The sequence below is a fragment of the Pituophis catenifer genome, unplaced genomic scaffold, assembly GCF_029215685.1.
Source record: "Pituophis catenifer annectens isolate HBS135680 unplaced genomic scaffold, rPitCat1.0.hap2 SCAF_2, whole genome shotgun sequence".
NCBI classification, from domain to species: domain Eukaryota; kingdom Metazoa; phylum Chordata; class Lepidosauria; order Squamata; family Colubridae; genus Pituophis; species Pituophis catenifer.
This window is the reverse complement of record NW_027256882.1, coordinates 293,575,363-293,598,828: the sequence shown is the minus strand read 5'-3', so window position 1 is coordinate 293,598,828 and position 23,466 is coordinate 293,575,363. Positions and strand designations below refer to the sequence as shown.

At 44.3% G+C, this 23,466-nt stretch overlaps 1 protein-coding gene across 1 annotated transcript in view; it reads left to right on the top strand.

Annotated features, from left to right (window-relative positions):
* The first annotated feature begins 9,875 nt into the window (after positions 1-9,875).
* LOC139310420 (maestro heat-like repeat family member 5) overlaps positions 9,876-23,466 on the top strand; it is a 25,223-nt gene continuing 11,632 nt past the window's right edge. Inside the window, exons 1-15 of the mRNA XM_070934576.1 lie at positions 9,876-10,290; positions 11,181-11,317; positions 12,734-12,829; positions 13,826-13,942; positions 14,195-14,317; positions 14,525-14,674; positions 15,988-16,107; positions 16,635-16,714; positions 17,992-18,127; positions 19,076-19,171; positions 19,562-19,666; positions 20,362-20,497; positions 21,101-21,219; positions 21,386-21,535; positions 22,404-22,558. Coding sequence (XP_070790677.1) covers positions 9,909-10,290; positions 11,181-11,317; positions 12,734-12,829; positions 13,826-13,942; positions 14,195-14,317; positions 14,525-14,674; positions 15,988-16,107; positions 16,635-16,714; positions 17,992-18,127; positions 19,076-19,171; positions 19,562-19,666; positions 20,362-20,497; positions 21,101-21,219; positions 21,386-21,535; positions 22,404-22,558 — 2,102 coding nt within the window. The 5' untranslated portion in view covers positions 9,876-9,908. The remainder of the gene's footprint in view (positions 10,291-11,180; positions 11,318-12,733; positions 12,830-13,825; positions 13,943-14,194; positions 14,318-14,524; positions 14,675-15,987; positions 16,108-16,634; positions 16,715-17,991; positions 18,128-19,075; positions 19,172-19,561; positions 19,667-20,361; positions 20,498-21,100; positions 21,220-21,385; positions 21,536-22,403; positions 22,559-23,466) is intronic.

Sequence of the window (23,466 nt, the reverse complement as noted above, 5' to 3'; positions counted from 1 at the left end):
CATTAGAGAATAAGGCATTTACATCTGACAAATCCCCCTCTAAATGCCGATTCGTTATACAACACCAATTACATTCAGATTCAGGACAATACAAGACATACAATTTAGATGTTAAATATTTGTGTTGCTTAGAAGGTAAAGGCTTTGTCAATATGTCAGCTAATTGTTCTGAAGTATCACAATGCACTGCTTTAATAAATCCATCCTGAGATAATTGCCTCACATGTTTAAATTTTATATCTATATGCCTGGACCTTTGTCCAATGGCATCAGATCTAGATATTTCAATGGCCGCTTTATTGTCTTCATGCATGACAAAAGGCAAAGCAGGTTTTTTCCAAACATCTGAAATTAAATCATTAAACCATACAAGGTTATTTGCAGCTTTGGATAAACAAACATATTCTGCTTCTGTCGTTGAAGTGGCTACTAGTTCTTGTTTTCCAGTATACCAGTAAACTGGACAGTCATTTAAGAGAAAAATATAACCAGATGTACTTTTTCTGCATGATGTGTCTCCAGCCCAGTCCGCATCTGCATAACATGCAAGCTTTGGTTCTTTATTATCACTAGGTTCTAATACTAAGCAAAAATCTAGTGTACTTTTCAGATATCTTAAAATTCTTTTAACAGCTTCCCAGTGATACATTGTTGGTTTGCTGACGTGTCTGGATAATAAATTGAGTGGTAAGGCGATATCTGGTCTAGTCCAATTAGATATATAAAGAAGTGAACCTATGATTGATCTATAAAACGTGTTAACCTTGAATTCAGGGGAAGATTCATCAGTATTTCTAAGAAAATCAGTTTGCATAGGAGTATCACAGGGTTTGGCATTGTTTAAATTGCATTTATTTAAAAGTTCTATAATCTTATCTCTCTGAGTAAGTTTGAATCCCCTTCTAGTCTTATTAATTTGAACACCAAGATATTTGTTCACTTTACCTAGAGATTTCAACGAGAAATGTTCATTTAACTTATTTACAAAAGTTTCTCTTCTCTCTTTGTGTTTTCCTATATACAAAATGTCATCTACATAAATCAACACAAATTCAATGTAATCATCACCCTTTTTGACAAAGAAACAGTTATCAGCAGTGGTAGCGTTGAAATCCATGGTCTTAAGTACTTTTACTAAACAATCATACCATCTTTTACCAGATTGTTTTAATCCGTATAAACTCTTGTTCAACAGCCAAATTTCATTTTTGTTGGTGTATTGACTGTGAGGTGCTCTTACGTATATTTCCTTATCTAGTTTTGCGTGTAGATACGCAGTCTGTATGTCATATTGAAATACATCAAGATTGAGTGCTGATGCTACCACTAGAGCTGTTTTGACACTCTCTGTTCTTACGGTGGGGGAATACGTGTCAGTATAGTCCTCCGGATATTTCTGTGCATAACCTTGTGCAACTAATCTAGCTTTATATAGAGTATTGCCTCCTTCTAAGTTCTTAATTTTATATATCCACCTGGTACCAATAATTGTTTTATCTTTAGGTGCAATTGCAGGTGTAAATACATTTAATCCTTGTAAACTTTCCATCTCTTTTTTCATAGCTAATTCCCATTTTTCTTTTTCTTCACGAGGGAGTTTTAACACTTCCTCATAAGTATTAGGTGTTATTGGCTCACCATCCATATGCATTATGTAATCTCTGTATTTATTTGGCATTTGATTTCTGTTGTTTCTAATGACTCTTTCAGGTTTGCTATTGTTATCATGCAAATATCTTGCTTCTTTTTTTGTTAGTGTGTCTGTCTTTATTTTGTGTTGGCTATTTGTCCAAGTTTTGGTTTTGCTTTTATGTTTGTTGATATTCTGTTTTTCTATGGTCCCTTTCTCATGAGATTTTGTATCTTTACATTTATTTGGAAATATTTCATTAAGATGTAATTTAGACCAGTTGGCCTGTTCATGGAACACAGCTGTTCTGGAAACTATAAATTTGTTATTATTATCAATGAATCTGTACCCTTTGGTGCCAGTTTCATATCCCATAAATCTGAGTCTTCTGGATACGTTTTCTCCCTTTCTTCTCAACTGCTTAGGTATGTGTACGTCTGCAGTGACTCCAAATATGTGCATGTGTGCTAATTTTGGTTTCCTATTATACATTACTTCATATGGTGTCTTATTTACAATACTGGACCAGGTTCTATTTTGTGTGTAATTTGAATAATGTAAGGCTTCTGACCAAAATTGTTTGCTTAAGCCAGCATCCTCCAATGTGCATCTAATCATGGTTTGTAATGTGGAATTCTTTCTCTCTGCAATCCCGTTCTGAAACGCAGAAAATGGACTAGACGTGTAATGTAGCATTCCTCTATCCTTTAACCATTGGGAGAATTCTTTAGACATGAATTCACATCCCCTATCTGTCATAATTTGTTTTATTCTGATATTGTGTTGGGTTTCTATGCGTTTGTAAAATTCCTTAAATTTTTGAAAGGTTTCATCTTTGTGTTTTAATGTATAAACAAACCCATAACGGCTATAATCGTCTACTATTGTCAGGAAGTAACGTTTTCTATAGGTGATTGATGGAGTTAATGGGCCAACTAAGTCCATGTGTACTAAGTCAAAAATTTTGTTAGTTGATCTAGTAGATTTTCTTGGCCTGGGACTAGTTTTTAGTTTTGTAGATTTACATACTGAGCATTCCAAATAGTTTTCACAATTTTTTATTTTGACACCTTCTGCGTGTTCAGTCATTTTTTGTACTACAGGAAAACTGGCATGTCCTAACTTCCTATGTAAGATGTGAGCACACTCATCATGAATTGGTTTACCTATTTTTGGTTTTTTTTCATTGTGTGCATCTGCGTGATCATGAGATATTTTACATTCATCATTGTCACTGTTGCTAATATTTTCATCATCTGCTTCAATACAATCTTCCATATTTGAATCAATGTTATGCAACCATTTTTCCTTTGTTATCAGATAAGGTAGGCCTCCTTTAATCATCACAGTGCCTATATTTATTTTATTCTTCTCCAAAGTCGCTTTTCCCTTTGAGAAAACTATATTAATGTCAGAATCTCTACTTAGTTTTATGGCACTTAGTATGTTATGAGGTATTTCAGGTATTAACAATACCCCCTCTATTTTTCCTAGACCAGGCAAGGTTACATTTCCTCTGCCTAATACTTGAACCTTTTCTTGGTTAGCTACCTTTATTACAAATTTATCTTCTGTAAATGAAGACAATATATTTTTGTTATTAGTGGTGTGATTAGTTGCTCCAGAATCAATAAGCCAATTATTGTTCTCATTTTGCTGTATTTTAGTGTTGTCTTGTTTATTTAATCCATTCAGTGAACCAGATTTTCTATCCTTTGAATTATCTCTGCCCCCTCTATTCTCTTTGTAATTTGGTGGGCTTCTATATCTATGTCTATCTATGGAAGACTGTCTATAATTGTATTTGTTCCTATATTCTGACCTATGTCTTTCCTTTGAAATTTTGGGACAATCTCTTCTATTGTGTTCCCTGGATCCACAATTGTGACATTTAAATGTTTCATTATATTTTTCTTGGAAAGCTACTTTCCTATAAGGTTTGTGTTCTGTGTGATTGCTAGAACGATTTCTTCTTGAATTGTCTTCTTATTGGATAGACTTTCTATGGATAAATATCCTAGATTGATAGTGTCTAAATGTGACATAAAACTGTCCCATGATGAATCAAGTGAGTTGATAATAACACTTTTCATTGTTTGGTCTGAAATCACCTCCCCCCTCAAATGCAGCTCAGCTCTTATTTTGTTTAAAGATATTAAATGCTCACTTATGGAAACCCCTGGTTTCACTCTAGATGAAAAGAAATCCTTAGACATTCTTGTGGTGGTAGCCACACTATCGCTGTGAAACAAATTAAACATGCATTGAATAATTTCTGAAACAGTCAGATTAGGTTTGATGCTATGATACATTGCAGGAGACACACTAGATATTATTAAGAAAAATGCTCTATGGTGTAAACAATCTATTTTTAAAGTCCAAGGTCTTTTTGGGGGACTAGTGATAAAAAATAGTAAATTTTCCTTCATAAAGACAACCTGGAGCTGTTGATACCATTCTTGCAAATTAATGCCATCAACCCTTAGTTTTGTGAAGTCACTGGGTAAATTTCCGACATTATTTTGTCCATTACTCACGACCTGAGGTAGTCCGTGGTCTCGCAAGTGTAGAAAATTGCAAAACGGCATGGGGATGCTCGCAACGAGTCTGCGTGGTTCTCTCGCCAGTTCATGTCTTCCCGGACCGTCTGCGTAGTTTCGCGCATGCGCGTTGTCCATTTCTTCTTTGGAGTCGTCGTGGAAGGTTCTCTCCATTGCGGCTCGCTCGCTCTGCTCTGCTTCAGACGAGTCGGTCTCTGGTTCGACCTTGTGAGTTCTGACGACGGCGGCTGCTCTTCTTTTTCTTTTGGGGGCGTTGACACTTGCTTCGGTCTGTGGTGTAGGGCGGAATCGACAAGGCTCTCTGGGTTCGGGCGTCGTCGCTTTCGAAGTCAGGATGGGAGCGGGCAGGTCTTGAGGTATCGGCTTGCTCGCTCGCTTCTTCGGTGGCTCTTTGGTAATTTTTAGTTTTGGCCCAAATGCAGCAAAAAGTGTTTTCATTGCTGATTTTATTTGGGATTTTGTTGAGTCATCTTCACTTTCTGATTCTGATTCTTCTGAGGAGTTCGAATCTTCTTTTTCATTTTCGTTGTCTGGTAACGTTTTTCGCGCCAGAAATTTTGAATTGAGCATTTTGATTGGCTCTGCTTCGCTCATCTTGGAGGCCTGTTGAAACCAAGATGGCTGCCATTCAAAATTTCGCGCGGGATCACTGTTTTTCTTCTTCGTAATGACTTTCTCTGCAGTCATATCACTCACTATTTTTGGGTCTTTAGACTTCTCATTAGTGATGTTTTTCTCTCTCGCTGCTCCGCTGTTCTTCAGCATTTCTTGGAGGTTCGCGATGAGGCTTTCATCATTCTTCTGGCTTTTTAATAGTTTTAATATCTCTGACCTGAGTTCGTTATTCTCTATTTCGATTTCCTCCTGGTCATCATTTTCGTCTATTATTTCTTCGTCTTCAGTGGTGTATTCTTCGGATTCTCTCGAAATTGCGTTTGTGGATTCGTTGATTATTTCTTGTTCTGTTTCCATTTCTTTGCTGTATGCCCTGGTGTTGGGCCTATCTTTCTTAGACATTTTTAAGTTTTTATTGAGTCAATTAACCATCCTCTGCTACCAGCTTGTTGCAATATTTTCAGGATCAGACTCAATAATATTAGTGAGAGTTAAAGGTTTAAATATACTTCCTTTTATTTACAATAGGCATTCTATATTCACTGAATATTCACAGATAGAAGCGAGGAAAAGGGTGTAGGTGGCTCCTTATATATACAATGGGTGGAGCTATAAGTGGGAGTGGTGAATTATGAATACATTAAGAAGTGAAGAATAAGTTAACCCCTGATACCCCATTCATATACTATTTACACATTAGAGAATAAGGCATTTACATCTGACACTGACCATGCTAGGATTTTAGAAGAGCAGAAAAAGGCAGATGGGTGCTGCCATCTGCTGAAAAAGAGACCACTTGGAAATCAAATTATATTTCAGAAAAACTGCTCGGAAGAGGAATGTTGGGAGTGCCTCCTAGGAGAATTCCTACATCAGTTTAGGAGACATAATAGGAAACGTGCCTTCAATTTCTCCCTAATTCCTTCTCTCTCGGTGCTAATGAAAGACAAAGAGAAGGAAATGAACGGTTAATGTTGATGGAAGGAAGGCAAATCTATGCGTCCCAGGATAATGTCTATGGAGACTCTCAGCCATCCAAGTCACGGTTGTCCCAAAGGTGCCTTTTCAAGAGGCAACTGGACACTCTCGGTTTTTCTTTGAAGGCGTTTCTCTTCCCATCCAAGAGAGCTGAAGAAGCTTCTTGGATGAGAAGCGAAACATTTTCAAAGGAAAACCGGAAAGTCCAGTTGCCTCTGGAAAAAGCAGCTTTGGGAGTCCCAGGATAATGTTGCAAGATCCGATCTGGGTCAGTCTTCTCAGCTTTTGAGGTCATGCTGGAGCCCATCTTCAAGGAACTTCTCTCTACCAGAATATGGACCATTCTACGCTTCATTTTTATGTGGTGCCTTCCTATTGAGTGTGTGTGGATGGCCGGTGATTGGCTGTTGTTTCCTTGTGCTGCCGAGCCCTCGGCTCCTAAGTACCTGATTTGCTGGTGGTAAATCAGCCCTCCAATTGACTGGAAGGGACCTTGGAGGTCTTCTAGTCCAGCCCCCTGGTCAAGTACAGGAGAACCTATACCCGTGATGACGAACCAATTTCACACGTGTCACAGGTGGCACGCGGAGCCATACCTGTGGGCATGCGAACGTTGCCCTAGCTCAGCTCCAGCACATAAGAGCGTGCCAGCTGGCTGATTTTCAGGCCTTCCTGGCCCACCAGAAGTCGGAAAATGGCCGTTTCCGGCCTCCGGGATGGGGGGGGTGGGGAAGGCTGCTTTTGCCCTCCCCAGGCTCCAAGAAACCTTCTGGAGCCTGGGGAGGGCACAAAACAGGCCTACCAGGCCCACCAATAACCTTTTTGCTGTCGCGTGCCAAAAGTGGGGGAAGCATGGGAGGGTCGCATGTTCATGCGTGAGGGGTGCAGGGGGCATTGAATTATGGGTGTGGGCACACACGCGCATGACCCCACCTGTGCTCCACCTGCTTTTGGCACACAATGACATAAAGGTTAGCCATCATTGACCTATACCATTCAAAATACCCAAAGCCATTATTCATAGGGTGCAGACGCTGGGACCCTGAACGTAACACGATCTCATATTGTTGTTTGACTTATTAGCGTTTATTTCGTGTCTAAAGTCTCTTCCAGTAATGAAACTATTTTTGTCCAATCCAGAAAACGTTCAGCAAGTGAATGGCAGCTCAAATCTCTGGAGAAACAGGAGACACCTTGATCTGCCGTGTAACCCCGTGAGAAAGAAGGAATGGTTAGGTGCAAAACTGACTGTAGGGAGATCTGATGCCATGAAGGTTGTTCAAAGCTGAAGAGGCCAAGAAACTCGAAATTTAAAGAGCTGCCGGTGTTTAAAGCAACTGGAGCAAACTCAGCTCTGAAACCAGAAGCTGCATTGAATCACCAAAATCGCCCCCTTCAAAACAAACTTTCTTTCTTTCTTCATCTAAGTGAAAGGATTGTCCATCTCACAAAGGAAGAGATTCTGGATGGTCTGCAAGGAAACGGAAACGCAGGCAACCCTTGACTTGCCATCACAATCTGGGCCAAAATTTAGGTTGCTAAGTGAGACGGTTCTTAAGTGAGTTTTGCCCCATTTTACAACCTTTCTTGCCACCGTTAAGTGAACCGTTGTCTAGTCCAGGGGGCTGGACTAGAAGACCTCCAAGATCCCTTCCAGATCGTTCTGTTCTGTTCTGTTCTGTTCTGTTCTGTTCTGTTCTGTTTCTATCCTATCCTATCCTATCCTATCCTATCCTATCCTATCCTATCCTATCAGTTAGTCACATGGTTGGGAACTGAATCTGGCTTCCTCATCATCTTTGCTGGTCAGAAAGTCAGAAAAGGGGGTCATGTGACCTCGGGACACTGAAACCGTCATAAGTACATGCCAGTTGCCAAGCCTCTTGGGCTGAATTGTGGCTCTACGTCTAGGTAGCCCAGCCCCAGAGTGGAGGCAGGCCCCCAGCCTCCTGACTTTCCCCAGGAGCATGAAGACTCAACTCTGGCAGCTGGTCTGGGGGCCCAAGGGGGCCCTGTAAGCCATGGGGGGGGTTGGTGGGCCGAAGGAGCTTCCTCTCCTTTCGACTCTGCAATGGTCCCTTTTGCCTTTTTTTTTTTTTTTTAAACTGTTTGGTTTTTTCACAAAAACTTTGTTTTCAACTGCAGCTTTTATATCGTTGGAGAGTTTTACCAAAACTACTACAACACTTCAGCGATGATGGGCAGTGCAGAAATTGCCCCAAAAATATATCATATATACAAGTAGTCCTCGATTTACGACCACAATTGAGCCCAACATTACATTAGTAACGTGGTTGTTAAGTGAATCGGGTTTCCCCCTTGACTTTGCTTGCCAGAAGGTCGTAAAAGGGGATCACGTGACTCGTCATAAATGTGAGTCACTTGCCAAAGGTCCGAATTCTGATCATATGACCGTGGAGATGCCAGAATGGTCATAAGTGTGAAAAATACTTTGTTCAGTGCTGTTGTAATTTGAACCATCACCAAAAGAACTGTTATAAGCCAAGGACTCCATAAGAATAGAATAGAATAGAATAGAATAGAATAGAATAGAATAGAATAGAATAGAATAGAATAGAATAGAATAGAATAGAATTAGAGAGTTGGAAGGGACCTTGGAGGTCTTCTAATCCAACCCCCTGCCCATGCAGGAAACCCTACACCAGTATATCATGTATCCTATATCTCCTATCTCATATCTCATAATAAAAAAATATTAAAAAACCAAGCTCAGTGGAAGACTTAGCCAATCAAAGAACAAAGTTGATCAGCCTTAAACTTGGTTAGGTTCTTTTGAGATCTACCAAGTTGAGGGACACCATCACAGTGGGTCATTCCATAGTAACCCCTAGCTTTGCTCCCCATAATGTGGCTAATGTTATCAAGGGGGTTATCCAGGGGACCCTCCATATCCCATCCCTATTATCTTGGGAAGTAAGAGGCCCCTTGGGTCATGACACCAGCTGTCCCCCCTGAGAACACAATGCGCTGATGTCACAGCCCCTGGGGCAGAGATATAAAGGCAAAAGGGAAGAGAGGGGAGCTGTGGAGAGTTGAGGAGAGGAGGAGAGTTGAGCTCAGTTGAGTTGTGTTGAGCAGACCAGAGCAGAGCGGAGTGGTCTACTTTGTCAAAAGCCTTGTTGAAGTCTAAGTAGAGTATGTCCACCGCATTTCGCTGGTCTACTTATTTAGTCACTTTGTCAAAGAATGAAATAAGATTGTTTTGTTTTGATCTGTTTTTAACAAACCCATGCTGGCTTCTAGCTAGAACTTTATTTATTTCTAGATGTTGGCACCTCTGTTTTTTTATTATCTTTTCCAGTATCTTCCCAGGTATTGATGTTAGGCTGATTGGTCTGTAATTTCCTGGGTCTGATTTTTTCCCCTTTATTGGAGATGGGAAGCACATCAGCTCTTTTCCAATCCTCTGGTGGTTTCCCAGTGCTCCAAGATTTTTGAAAGATATGGTACAATGGTTCTGAGATAACCTCTGCCAGCTCCTTCAAAACTCTGGGATGTAATCCTTCAGGTCCTGGTAGCTTATATTCCTCAGCATCAGACAGGTGTTCTCTCTCTTTTTTTATTTTTTGCTTATTTTAACTTTTATTTCTAGTCTGACTTTTACAGTTACGTTTTTGGTAGATTGGGCTATAGTTTTTGTGTGAAGACCGAAGCAAAGAACGAGTTAAGCAGCTCTGCTTTCTCTCTGCTGCCTGAAACTTCCTTGCCGTCTTCTCTCTTTAGTGGACTTTTAGTTTGGTTGCTGTGTCAAACCAGACAGTTGTAGAAGCACAAAGGAGAGACGCCAAAATTCCTCTGTAGATCAGCAGCTCCTTGGGCAGTCTGAGCTTGTTGACACAGGAAGAACATGTGATAAATAAATAAGATAGATAGATAGATAGATAGATAGATAGATAGATGATAGATAGATAGATAGATAGATGATAGATAGATAGATAGATAGATAGATAGATGATAGATAGATAGATAGATAGATAGATAGATAGATAGATAGATAGATAGATAGGAGCACCGAGGACCCCTCCTTTCAACCTGGAATTACAAAACTTCTCTGTTATTGACAGGATCTCCCTCCAGTTCAAGAACTCCCTCTTCACGAGAGAATGGACCACATGCTGAAGAAGTTGCCCTTCTTGCAGAAGAAGGACAGCAAGGAGACCCATCCACAAATCAGCAGTAATGACCCACGGCAGTGGAACAACCAAGAAGCCCACCCGTCCACTTCTTCGGCCACTCAAAGAACCACGCAGGTCTTACCCCTCCTTGTGAAGTCAGCTCCAGTGGACATCAGGAAGAAGATGCAGCCTCCAGCACTGGGGCTGCCCGATTTAGTGCGAAGGACAACTGCCAGGACCCCTCTGAGGGCTCCTCAGGGGGAGATCAAGGCTGGCCAGAAAGAGCCCCCTCCCTTGCCAAGGAGGCCCGAGAGGGAAAGGGCTCCAGGGAGAAAGCGCTCTCCAGATGCTGTCCTGCCTTCGTATCCAGGTATAGACGCTACAGGGCTGGGCTACCTATGGAACCAGCCTTGTCCTTTCACATCAGCCCATCCCACACAATCCATCCATCCATCAATCAATCCATCAATCAATCAATCAGAACAGAGCCAGAAGGGACCTTGGAGGTCTTCCAATCCAACCTCCTGCTCAAGCAGGAGATGCTATACAATCCCAGACAAATGGCTACCCAGTCTCTTCTTCAAAGGCTCCAGTGATGAAGCACCCACGATTTCTGGTGGGAAGCCATTCCATTGGTTGATTGTCCTCACTGTTTGGAAGTTTCTCCTTAATTCCAGGTTGCTTCTCTCCTTGAGTAGCTTCCACCCATTGTTTCTCTTCCTGCCTTCTGGTGCTCTGGAAAATAAGTTGACCCCCTCCTCTGTGTGGCAGCCCCTCAAACACTGGAAGACTGCTCTCATGTCACTAGTACACCCTTCCTTCCTTTTCCTAGACTACCCAAATCCAAACCCTGCAACCGTCCTTCATTAGGCAGGGACGTTATGGTGCAGACTCCATCAGTCAAAGAGTTTCGACTGGTGGGGTCTAGGAAGAGGGTCTTCTCTACCGCTGCCACTGTATTAGGGAACATCTTGCCCTCAGAGGTGAGGAAAGACCCCTCCCTCTTAGCCTTTTTCAAAGGCTAGATCTAAATTATAACATTACGACATCATGAAATTTCAAAGCAATAAAAAATTCCAATTCCATATATAAGATGGTTGTCTAAGGACATGAAGATCAGGGACTCGAGACGTATGACGCGTTTGACTCCTCCCTCAGGCTCAGCCTGGTGATCCACTATGCACACTTTTTCTCTCTCTGCTTTGAGAAGGCTTGTCCTGTCGAATTGCCCATCAATCTCTGTCTGTCTCTTCTTCTCAGAACTCTCGGACGAGTGCTTCAGAAATTTTTGGGAGAGCAGGAAGCCATTGAAAGGCAGACCCGTCAAAGAAATCTTGGATCTGATGGACGAGAGAGAAATATTAGAGACCATCTTGGACCATCTTCGTCCTTTCCAGGTAAGCAGCTGGGTTTGTGTCGCGGTGGGCCCTGAGGTCCATCGTGGAGAGGTTGCAGAAGCCAGGGCTGCCTCGGTGGAGATCATTTATCCCAAAAGGAGACAAATGTAGTTCTGGAGAATTTGCTGAACTATGGGGTCCTTGCTGGAAGGATCATGGAACGACCATGGAATGATCGCCTCAACCATTTCGGACTCCACCTCAACATCAAGACAACTGGGTACTTAGGGACTGTCACCACCCCTGGAACGCTTCAAATCAATGGAGAAAACCTAAAGAAGGTGGACATTTTTTGGTATCTGGGATCCCACCTCCAATGTCAATGGTGACATCAATGGTGAGGTGCGAGCGAAGGAGAATGCAGCCTAGATATGAGATCTCACCAGTGTGTTACTGGACAGACGAATGGCCACCCATCTTAAATCTAAGATCTACAAGACAACCATCCTCCCTGTTGCACTGTCTGGCACTGAATGCTGGGCAGCAGCAACAGGGACCGGAAGCTCTCTGCATGCCACGGAAATGTGAAATAGTCCTGAGTGTGAAAAACAAAGTCCCCTTTTTTCAGTTGTAAACTACCTGTTATAACTTCGAACAGTCAGTAAATAAATGTTCTGACCCAAACACGACAAACCCTCTGAAGTGAACTCAAAGATTCCTTTATGAGGAGAGCCAGCAGCCCTGACAAAAAGTTTCTCTCTCACCGCAGGCTAAGAAGTCCATCCGGCAGGGAGAAGAATAGTTGTCTGCCACATCTATACATCCCCACCCCCTGCCTTTTATCCCCAGAGCTAGGGTGGGCTTCGCTAGTAGCGGTGGCTCTTCTGTCCCAAGGTCCAGCCCATAGATTTCCACTGGCTCTCCTCTCCTCTGCCTTCTGCGCATCCACACGTCAGGCACTGGACTCAGCTGTTCCTCCTCCTCCTCATCAGTCACTTCCAGACCTGGGAACTGTTGACTCACCATCTGAGGGCTGACAGATGGCCTAGGCTCCTCCTCTGTCTCTCTCTCTCTCTCTCTGCCAGCCCCATTCCCTCTTCCCCCTCGGAGCTCTCAGGTTGCCCTGATGCTGGCCCTGACTCCCACGCCTCCTCCTCCTCCTCCTCCTCTGATTCGGCTGCTGGAGGGCCACAACAATAAATGGTGATAAATCAAGTTCTCACAATTTGTGGCAGAGATTTTCCAACCGTTCATCTCAAAAGCTGCCTCAGCTCCAGCTGATACAATCCGGATGATCCTTGTTAGATGCTTCGTGTCTGTCCCAGCTAGAAAAGTCAAATTAATTATAATATGCATCCGGACGCAGAAGGGAAACCAACCCTCCCCTTGGAAACACACAGAAAGCTGTTCCTTCCTCTGCTCCTTCACTTTCTCACAACTTCTTTTTTGTTGTTCTTGTTGTTGTTGGCAAAGCAGATTCCTTCAGACCACAAACTGCCCAGGAGGAAAACAAGCCCATTGCCGCCCATCGACCAGGAGCAAAGCACGTCCCAGGTCTTGTCTAAAGACAAGGTAAATATGCGGAGGTTTTACACTTTTAGGGCCGCAGTTGTCTTAGATGCAACGTCAGAAGAGGATTACTTGCCGTGGCCAACTCACCGTGGATGCCCACGAGCCACAGCAGACTCGCTGAGGTTAATTCAACAATTCCGTTCTCTCCAATAATGTTAAAAATCATTTTAATGTTTGTCGTTTGTGTCTCATTTTGTCCTTCCTTTGGCATCCTTTCTTTGACGCTTCTGTTCCAGCGTTTCTTCGATATTAGACAGACAAATGAATAATAGAATTACAGACTTGGAAGGGGGCCTTGGAGGTCTTCTAGTCCAACCCCCTACTCAAGGAGGAAACCCTTTACCATTTCAGGCAAATGGTTGTCCAATCTCTTCTTAAAAGCCCCCAGTGATGCAGCAGCCACAACTTCTGGAGGCAAACTGTTCCACTGGTTAATTGTTCTCACTGTTTGGAAGTTTCTCCTTGGTTCTAGATTGGTTCTCTCCTTGACAAGTTTCCATCCATTGTTTCTTGTCTTGCCTTCAGGTGCTTTGGAGAATAGGCTGACCCCCACTCTTTGTGGCAGCCCCTGAGATATTGGAAGCCTGCTATTAGTGTAACTCTTGTTCCCTGGTGAGTTGGCCAAGGCAAGTAGGCCATGGTTAGTTGTCCCAATCCACCACGGAGAGCTAATGCATTTAAAAAGATGAAGCTGCATGATCTCCACAGAAACCATAAAGCATATCAGGACCCCCAAACAGAGAATCAGCAAGGGCACCCATAGGGATGGGGGAGGGGTTAAAGTAGCTTTTTAAGAAGAAGAAGAAAGTCAAAATGGCGATTATTGATTTATTAGATTTATATGCTGCCCATCTCCCCGATCATGTCACCCGGGACCACTTTCCTTGTGCTTGGCTACAGGGAGTCCATTTTTGATCATAATTTGTCCTATATTTCCTTTTCCTGGCCGATTGGTGGAGCTCCCTAAGACTCATGGACACTTTTTCCCACCTTCAGATTAACCTATACAAATATTATGGCGTTAAACTGCGAAATTCAAGACAGAAGGACCTAGTGATGGAACAGCTCAAAAGCCTTCTAAATTTTTCGTTCCAGGAAGAAACAGATCGAGAGGTGAGTGGGAGTGGGATGCCTGTGGGGGCTGAGACCTCCATCTTTGTGGGGTCCTTGGTGCTCTCTGAGCTTGGATGTTTTCTTGCAGACATTTCATTACCCAGCTAGGTAATTTCATCAGTGCTAGAAGGGCCTGGGGTTTGCAGAGAGGAGGAGGAGGAGGAACAGGAGGTGGAGAAGGGGAGGAGAAAGCGGAAGAGAAAGAGAAAGAAAATGTGCAAATGTCCTAATTTACAACATCGCTTTGCCTAGGGAATCTCGGAAACCATTCGAATGGTTGCCTTTTGCCACCTGCCTGAGATTCTGGAGGTCCTGAAAGAGGCTGGACATTTCAGGCAGCCCAAGGCACCTTTTGCGCTGGAAGCCACCAGTGAGGTAAGACCAGGGATGGGGTTGCAAGGTCTGAAGAGAAGTTCAGAAGGAGCCTGGGGGATTCTGGGAAGGAAAGTCCAACGTGCTTGGAAAGACTTATGCACCAGGCTGTCTGGTCTCCTCAGATTGGTCACTTTCCATCCATTGCTTCTTCTCTTGTCTTCTGGTGCTCTGGGAAATAGCTTGACCCCCTCGTCTTTGTACTGACAGGAGTCACAGACTCTCTCCGAGAGACGGATTCGGACCACACTAATCCTCTGCTACGGCCAGGCAGTACTGGGAGCGCAAGTGGAAGACATGGTGCCTCTCATGGACAACATTATTTCAGAAATACTCAACCAGTATTCCACCAGGAACAAGGTAGGCTGGTTTCCACCCTATATTTCTCTGAATGCTGAGTTTAATTACGAGAACAATTATAACCCGGAGTCCTTAGCTTGATTGCTTTCTTAAAGGCAATTCATGACCCAACTAGCATGTTGGGGGAGAGGAGGAGGAGGAGGAAGAGGATCCATGGTCATGCTGCATTTATTATACTCAAGGCAGCACATGTGCATTATACGCTTTCTTCCTTTCCACACAACAACAACTCTGTGATGTTGTGTGAGGCAACTCACTCAGCCAGCCCTCATGCCTAAGGTGGGACTAGAACTCACAGTCTCCTGGTGATTGGCCAAAGTCTCTCAGCTGCCTTTCATCCTAAGGCAGGACTAGAACTCACAATCTTCTGGTGATTGGCCCAAAGTTACCAATCCAGCTTTCATACCTAAGGCAGGACTAGAACCCAGAATGCCCAGTGATGTTTTGATTGTGAGCCCCCAGAGTTCAACCAAAGACAATCGGCTACCTAAAGGTTTAAATAAATAAATACATCCTCTTCCTTTTGTCTTTTCTTTCTTTTTTTTTGAATAAGGTTTTTTTATATTTGTGTAGTTTATACATATCATTATGTGAATGGTGTGGTATCTGAGTATCATATAATTCAATACAAATATATTCATAATTATTACATTCCATTTTCCTTATTCCATATCATGAATACATTGCTTTACCACCCTTCCATTCTAAACTTTTAACATTTTCCCCCTTCACATTATTATATTCAAAGACATGATCATCTGTTTTATTATTCATATATCCAGTATAAGGTCCTTAATGCTTTGAATCATTGACTCCGTTTAAGTCTCCACAATCATCGGTTCAGAAACCAAGCCTCCAAGTCAAATTTTAATGTCTCATCAATGTTCAATCAAATCAGTTAGTTGCTTCAGGGATCCTCCACTCCTCAAGTCATTTTTATATATCCAATATATATATATTTTATATCTCACCCAGACAACACATCATTCACCATTTCTCTTTTCCTGCACAAACTGATGGTTTCTGGATGTTCCCCGGCTTCATGGCAGCCATTTTTTAATGCCGCTACTCCTAGTCTTCAGATGAGAGGTTTTTCCGAGTCAGGGAGGGGAGATGCAGCTCCCCTCAACCTGCAAGGTGGTCCCCCTTTGCTTCACCACCCCTACAGGGTGGCTATGGCTTCGAATGAAGCCCCCGACAGAGAGAGCTAGGAACAGGGCTGTGGAGCTCACTTCCGATGGTGCCGGAATTTCAACCGGAGGCCCTTCCTTTGGTTTTTCTGACCCCACCCTATTCCCACGTGTGTTTCCCAGGACGAAGGGCTGAAGACAGCGTTCATGAGGTCTATCATCATGATCACCAAAGCTGTTGCCTACAGCAGGAGGCAAGACATCCATTTGCCCCATAAACAGGAATTGGTCATAAACATCATTGTAAGTGGGGAGAGGGAAGGGAGGCAGGTGCTCCTGGGTTTATTTATTTTTGAAAGTGAATTTGAATCGAATTGAATACCAATCAATTGAGCCCAAAATATTTTTGTTGCTAAGTGGGACATTTGTTAAGTGAATTCTGCCCATTGTACGACCTGTCTTGCCACTGTTGTTAGCTGAATCATTTTCCTTAAATTATTTGCATGGTAGTTAAGTGAATCTGGCTTCCCAATTTTATATAGGTCGTAAAGAGCAGTTACCCATCCCTGACTTAAATCATGGTCACGGGACACTGGTTGCCAAGTGACCAAAATATGGTCCCTAAGGGAGGGACGTCTCTTGGAACTTTGCATCTGGATCATAAGTAGTCCTGGAGAGATCCCTCAAAACTTTAAATGGTGGCTAAGCGACCAGTTGTAAGTTGGGGACTTCCTGTGTCAACCAGAAAAAGCATAGGGCTGGGAAGAGGGGCAGCTGGATGGTGGCCATATCTCAGGAGCTTTCTTAGATGTGTTTCTTTCTTCTTTCAGGAAGTCATTGAAGATCAGCCCGCGAGACCCTTGTCCGTCGTAAATCTCCATCAAGCAATCGTCACCATCACCTGCATAAGGTACCTACCTGCTCCGCCCTCATCTTCCCACCAGCTCGGTAGGAACTTGGAGTTGGACCCAGTGATGCGATTTCAATGCCAAGTCCCCATGCTCTAGAGCAGGCATGTCAAACTCAATTTCATTGAGGGCCGCATCAGGGCTGTTTTTGCCCTGATGCGGGGGGTGAGCGGGGGTCGCCAAATGAGTGGGTGTGGCCGATGGGGTGGGTGTGGCCAGCTTGATGTCACTCCCCAAACTGCTGGCATGTTTCCTCTTCGCATTGGGTAGACCGGTCAGAAGCCACGCTGGCCCGATCTTTCCTCTTTGCACTGGGTAGACCAGGATGGCCCCCACGGACCAGATCCGACCACATCGCAGGCCGCATCCATCCCAGGGCCTTGAGTTTGATGCCCCTGCTGTAGAGCATGCATTGAGTTAGCAGGTCAGCCCCAGAATTTGGAAGGGTGAAGAATTTGCACGCTGCCAATCTGGGCAGTTGAGAAATATGGGAAACTAGGTGAGCATGCTTCTTTAGGTGTGAGGGGTCCTTGGTTTTCTCTTAGCGTGGTGGTTTTCTTGCAAACATTTCATGACCCAACAAGGTAACATCATCAGGGCTAGAAGGAAGTGGGGTTTGCTCTCACTTTAAATACAAATCCATGGCTTGCCTTCTCAGGATTGGTGGGAGTGTTTCTCGTGGTCTGGTCTAGTAGATTAGAGAGAAGAGAGATGAGAGATGAAAGAGAGAGAGAGAGAGAAAGAGAAAGAGAAAGAGAAAGAGAAAGAGAAAAAGAGATTATATCACAATATAAAAAAGATGTTGAGACTCTAGAAAGAGTTTAGAGAAGAGCAACCAAAATAATTAGGGGATTGGAGGCCCAAATAGACGATGAACAGTTGCAGGAACTGGGCATGGCTAGTCTAGTGAAGAGAAGGACCAGGGAAGGCATGATAGCAGAATTCTGATATTTGAGGGGCTCTCACAGAGAGGAGGGGGTCAACCTCCTCTCCAAAGTACCTGAGAGCAAGATAAGAAGCGATGTATGGAAGCTTATCAAAGAGAGATCCAGGAGAAATTTCCTGACACTGAGAACAATCAATCGGTGGAACGATTTGCCTCCAGAAGTTGGGGGTGCTCCATCACTCGAGGTTTTCAAGAAAAGAATGGACAACCATATGACTGGGATGGTTGAAGGACCATCAAGCAAGGGTTGGAGTAGAAGACCTCCGAGGTCCCTTTTAGCCCAATGAGTCTATGATCTTCTCAACCTCCTCCTCTTTTCTTGCCTTTCATCAGCCGTATGAAACCCGCCTTGAACTCCGAGATGAGGTCTAAAGTGGTGAGCAAAAGCATCCAGAAGGTGTTTTCCTTGCCGGCTTTCAAGATGACCACCCTGAAAGCGAACAGCCCAGGGCAATCAACTCAAACACAGGTGAGCAGTCCAGATGGAGTAAAGCCCTCTGAGATCCACCTGGAAACAAGGATCTGGTAAACATGATTCAAGATCTCCTCAAAAACTCTAGATCCATCCTTCGATCCCAATGGCACCTTGGCCTGTCCCTTCATCTTTGGTCCTGAAAGTATGCGTCCACTTCTCATTATACGTTACTGGAACATAGGACTATTCTTAAGTCCTAAGCATCTCCATATGGTTTTCCTCGCCATCTTTTCTCTCTTCCTCCACTTCTCTTTTGTGTTCTGGTTGAAGTGTCTTCTCAAGACCAATTCCCATCTCCCCCCTTTGCCCCCAAACAAAAGAAGGTCCACGGTGGGGCAGAACAACCATGTTCTGCATTCACTAGCTCTGATTCCTAGGTAGTCTCAGAATTCAGACGCTTAACAACCGGTTCAGATTTACAACAGTCGCACCACTCAATGAGGAAGCCCGATTCACTTAAGAACCGTGTGGCTAACTTAACAACCGCAGTCAGTGGCAAGAAAGGTCATAAAACGAGGGAAAAATTCACTTCACTAATGTCTCGCTTAGCAATGGAAATTAGGGTGCAATTGTGGTCATAAGTTGAGGACTGCCTGTATTTGAATATCCCAAAACTGTTAAGGAAGACATTCAACCTTTTAGTCGGTCTGTTCTGAACGATAACAGGAAGGAAGTCCTTTTGTTCCTCGTGTTCAGCCGAGAAAGCATTTCCTCCAACTCTGGAAGAAAAATCAGCCCTGCAAGGTGGACCACTCCATTTACTGCAGACTTGTGGACTTCAACTCCCAGAAGTCCATGGCTGGCTCAGGATTGTTGGGAGTTGCAGTCCACCAGTCGTACTAAAAGGGCCATAAGTTCCCCGCCCCTGGATTTCTTCCTCTTTTAGGCGCTGTTCTTCCTTTACACCACTTCTTCCTTCGGACATTCTTGTTCTTCTTTTAGGACTTTTATCACCAGACGGCAAACGCCTGCAACACTATGCTCACCGGCTTGCTGTCCGAGGCTCCCAATTTGGATTCCCTGCAGGAGATCTTGACGGTAAAGAGTGATTCTTTCTTGGGGTTGGTCACACTGTCAGCCAGATGGTTAGGCTGGATTTGGCAATTCTGTCACGGATTCTGGATGGAAGGCTGGAGCCGGTCAGGATCGAACTGCTGAACTGCTGGCAGTCAGCAGAATTATCCTGCAATACTGCATTCTAACCACTGTGCCACCACAACTATAAATGAACTGTTGTAAGACTAGCTGTATTCCAGAAATCTTCAACTCCTACTCTAGTTTTGAGCCGAGAATAGACCTAAATTGATAACCGTCTCAAATTCGTTTAGTTCCTTAAATTTTCTCCCCAGTCCTGGCAAATTCTGCGGCTTTTCCAACTGTGAATCACAAATTCTTCCTTTCCTCCTCCTCCTTTGTTTTTCCTGGCAGCACACGAATCCCTGGATTGAAACTCCCAAGAGTCACGAGAGAGAGAGGGCCATCAAGAGCACCAGGCACCTCCTGAAGTTCGTTTCTGAAAACGTCAATTTCGACGTAAGTCACCGTTTGGGATGAGAAGGGAGATGTTTTCAAAGAAAGGGAAAAAAAGAAGAAAGTCCTTTTGGAAAAAGCATCTTTGGGATGTGACCAGGAGGATATAAGGAATCCCGCTTGAGCAAGGGGTTGGAGGAGAAAACCTCCACAGTCCCTTCCAGCAACTGAGGTTCTGGGATTCTAAAATTCTATAATTCTCAGGTTCTATGATTCTGTGATTCTAAAATTCTATAATTCTAAGGTTCTATGATTCAAAATTCTATGATTCAAAGATTCTATGATGTGAAGACTCAAAGGTTATGATTCTAAGATTCTGTGATGCTATGATTCTATGACTCTATGATTTGAAGACTCAAAGATTTGAAGATTCAAATATTTTATGATTCAAAGATTCTATGATTCTATGATTATGATTCTATGATTCAAAGATTTGATGATTCAAAGATTCATTGATTCAAAGATTCTGTGATTATGATTTGAAAATTCTAGGATTCTAAGATTCAAATATTCAATAATTCTATGATTCTAAAATTCTAAGATTCTCTGTATCTAAGATTCTGTGATTCTAGGATTCTAAAATGGACGATTCTAGGATTCTATGGTGCTATGGTTCATATTCTCCGATTTCAGCTGGCTGAAACATTCATGAGCCCCCCGTTCTCATCTCTCCCCTCCTTCCTGCTTCCTTTCATTAGACCACAGCTGACTTTTCTTTGCTGGGACAGCTGGTAGCTTTGCTGGGCCTGCACGTTGGCGACACCAGCGAAGAAGTTGGCCAGATGTCCGCAGAGGCCGCCTACCACCTCCACCACCTCATCATGAGCAAACTGGGTGAGAAAGTTGGACTCCAAGGGCTGCCAGGAGCCCAGGGATGCGCCCTGCCCAGGAGAGCCCTGGGTGTCCCAGCCTGCTGGTCATTGGGCTGGGCAGAGATGCCTGGAATTGGCAGCTGATATTGGCACCTCTCAGGGCCAGGGGTCATTTGAAGGCTGAGTTTCTCACGTGAAGTGTTTCAGCTGGGGAGGGAGGGAGAGAGAAGGGGGGAGGGAGAGGAAGAGAGAGGGAGGGAGGGAAGAGGAGGAGGAGGAGGAGGATTGTGGAGTCCTTGGTGCTCTCTGAGCTTTGTTGTTTTCTTGTGAACATTTCATGACCCAACTAGCTAACGTCATCAGTACTAGAAGGGAAGGAGCTTTTCACTGAGAGTTTTGCCCTCTCAGGGCTGATGGTCATCATCACTGATGATCTTCCCTAGTTGGGCAATGAAACGTCTGCAAGAAAAGCACCGAGCCCAGAGAGCACCAGGGACCCCTCAGGTCAGCCCTGAGCTGCAGATCTTCTCTTCTGTTGGAACGACTAAAGCGGCCGTCAGACGAAGGATCTTCAGAAGCTCCGAATGCCAAAATCTGACCTTCTCTTCTTTTCCTCCCTCCACAGCCAAAGAAATGGACAAGAAGGCCAAGAACAAGAAGGGGAACATCGTCAATTGGCTGAGGGAAGACTTCTTCCTTTCGGGCCCAACCATATTTTATAATAACATCTCCAAAATGGCTAAGGTACATTTTAGTTTAGTTTACCTGATGGGTGACACAGAATAAGGCCTGCCTCTCTACGTGGGGTGCTGTCCCCAAATCTGGGTCAAAGTCTCTGGCTTGTTGAGAGAAGGGGGGAGTCAAAACCCTGATGCATCTCTTCATGGTCTCCTTTTCTTCTTTCCGATAGGCCTTTGGCGAGCATCTGAGCCCGTCACAAATAAACGACCTGATCTTAAAAGCCCTGGAGGCTCTGACAGACCCTGACAAGAACATTTCACACTCTGCAGGACTCCTGCTCAATTCGTTCTTGGAGGAATGTGGGATGGAGATGGAGGAGGTAAGAAAATGGCAGGGTTTGGAGCAAAAGGGATAGAGGAGATTTTGGAGAAAAGAAAGATGAGAATGGGTGAGACCTTGTTGGCTTAGTGACAACACTTTGGCTGGATTGAAGAAGGCTAGGGCTGGATGGGAGACCACCAGGTGATCTTAGGGCTGTTGAGAAAGTTGGCCAAACCTTCCAGAAGAAGGTAAGGGCAAAACAAATAGCCCTATTGTTTTCATGAGAAATAACAGTTGGAGAGCCAGTTTGGCAGTGGTTAAGGCACCAGGCTAGAAGGCAGGAGAAGGTCAAGTCCTGTCTTAGCCATGAAAGCCACACGGGTGACTTTGGGCCAGTCTCTCTCTCTCTCTCTCTCTCTCTCTCAGCCCAACTCACCTCACAGGGGGGTGATTGTGGGGGAAAGAGGAGGGAGAAGGTACAAGCTGGATATCTTCTCCACTTCAAATTATCCGTGAAAGTAATAAAGGTGGGGTTAAATCAATCAATCAATCAATCAAAAAGTTGCCTTCAGGCATCCTATCTGGACTTGCTTGGGGATAATGGAGGTGGTAGTCCAAGAGACCAGAAAAAGCACAGAAGTGGGGAATTAGCGGCTACCCAACATTTGAACTATGGACCGCAGGGTTTCTTGCTAGTGGCTGGGGTGGTCCTGAGTTCGAGATCAGTCTGTTTGGATGTTCCTCATCTGTTCCTGGATCCATTCCAGTTGACATTAAAAAACAAAGGCCAAGCAGGGTTTGGATGACCTCTTGAGGCTCTTAAGGATCCTCAGGGTCATGGGATAAAATTCAGGGGCTTAGCAAACGTGTTCCATATTATGACGGTTGCAGACGGTCTCATCCCTCGGATCTCTCTTTTGCCATAGCTGCCCATGATCCTCAAGGAGATCTACATGCGTCTCCCAAAGATCTCGGACCCTGCCACCAAAGAACAAACTCTCAAGGCAGTGTGTCATGTGGCGTCCAAACGGGTGAACAGAGTCGTGGATATTCTCCTCGAGTGCTCGGTGGACTGCGATGGGTAAGAAGAACCTCAAGGAGATGTGCCTCCTGCTTTCTTATATGCCACAGAGATTCTCAACCATTTGCGATGGGGTGAATACCTGTAGCTCGGGTGGAGGATGAGGGTGGAGGTTGGTTCTCTGAGCTTCTGGGTGGGTTTCCGAACGTTTCGTTACCAGGCCAGGTAACATCTTCAGCGGAGTTTAGGGAACACCAGTGTTGATGTTCTTCTGCTGGTAAGGGCTTTGTGTGGTCAGTAGGTCTTATGATGGAGAAGTCACGTCAGGTGAGGGTCATGTCAGGTGAGGGTCTGGTCATTGGTCAGTTGTGGATCACGTCAGGTGAGGGTCTAGTGATGGGGAGGACACATCAGATGAGGGTCACATGAGGTGAGGGTTTTCTGTTGGGTCAGGTGTGGGTCACAGATGAAGGACTTGGGGTGGGTCTTGGGGTGCTGATTGGGGGGGAGGTTGCATTGGGTTGGTTGAGGGCCAGTGCAGTCGCTGGTTGGCTGTGCAGTCGATCTGAATTCTGAGGGCTTCCTAGGCTGGTTGTCTCCACCATCCAGGTCATGGTTGTCCCAAAGGTGCTTTTCCAAAAGGCAGCTGGAGTTCCTTGGTTTTAAAACTTTCTTGGTCGCCACACTGTAGAAACAATGCAGAGACTCAGAAAGAGTGCAGAGAAGAGCCACGAAGATGATTAGTGAACCGGAGCCTAAAACTTATGAAGAAGAGTTGCAGGAATTGGGTCTCTCTAGTTCAATGAAAGGAAGGATTGAGGGGGGACAGGATAGCAGTGTTCTGACATCTGAGGGGCTGCCACAAAGAGGAGGGGGTCAACCTATTTTCCAAACCACCTGAGGGCAGGACAAGAAGCAAAGGATGGACACGAATCAAAGAGAGAAGCAACCTACTATATGCAGAACTT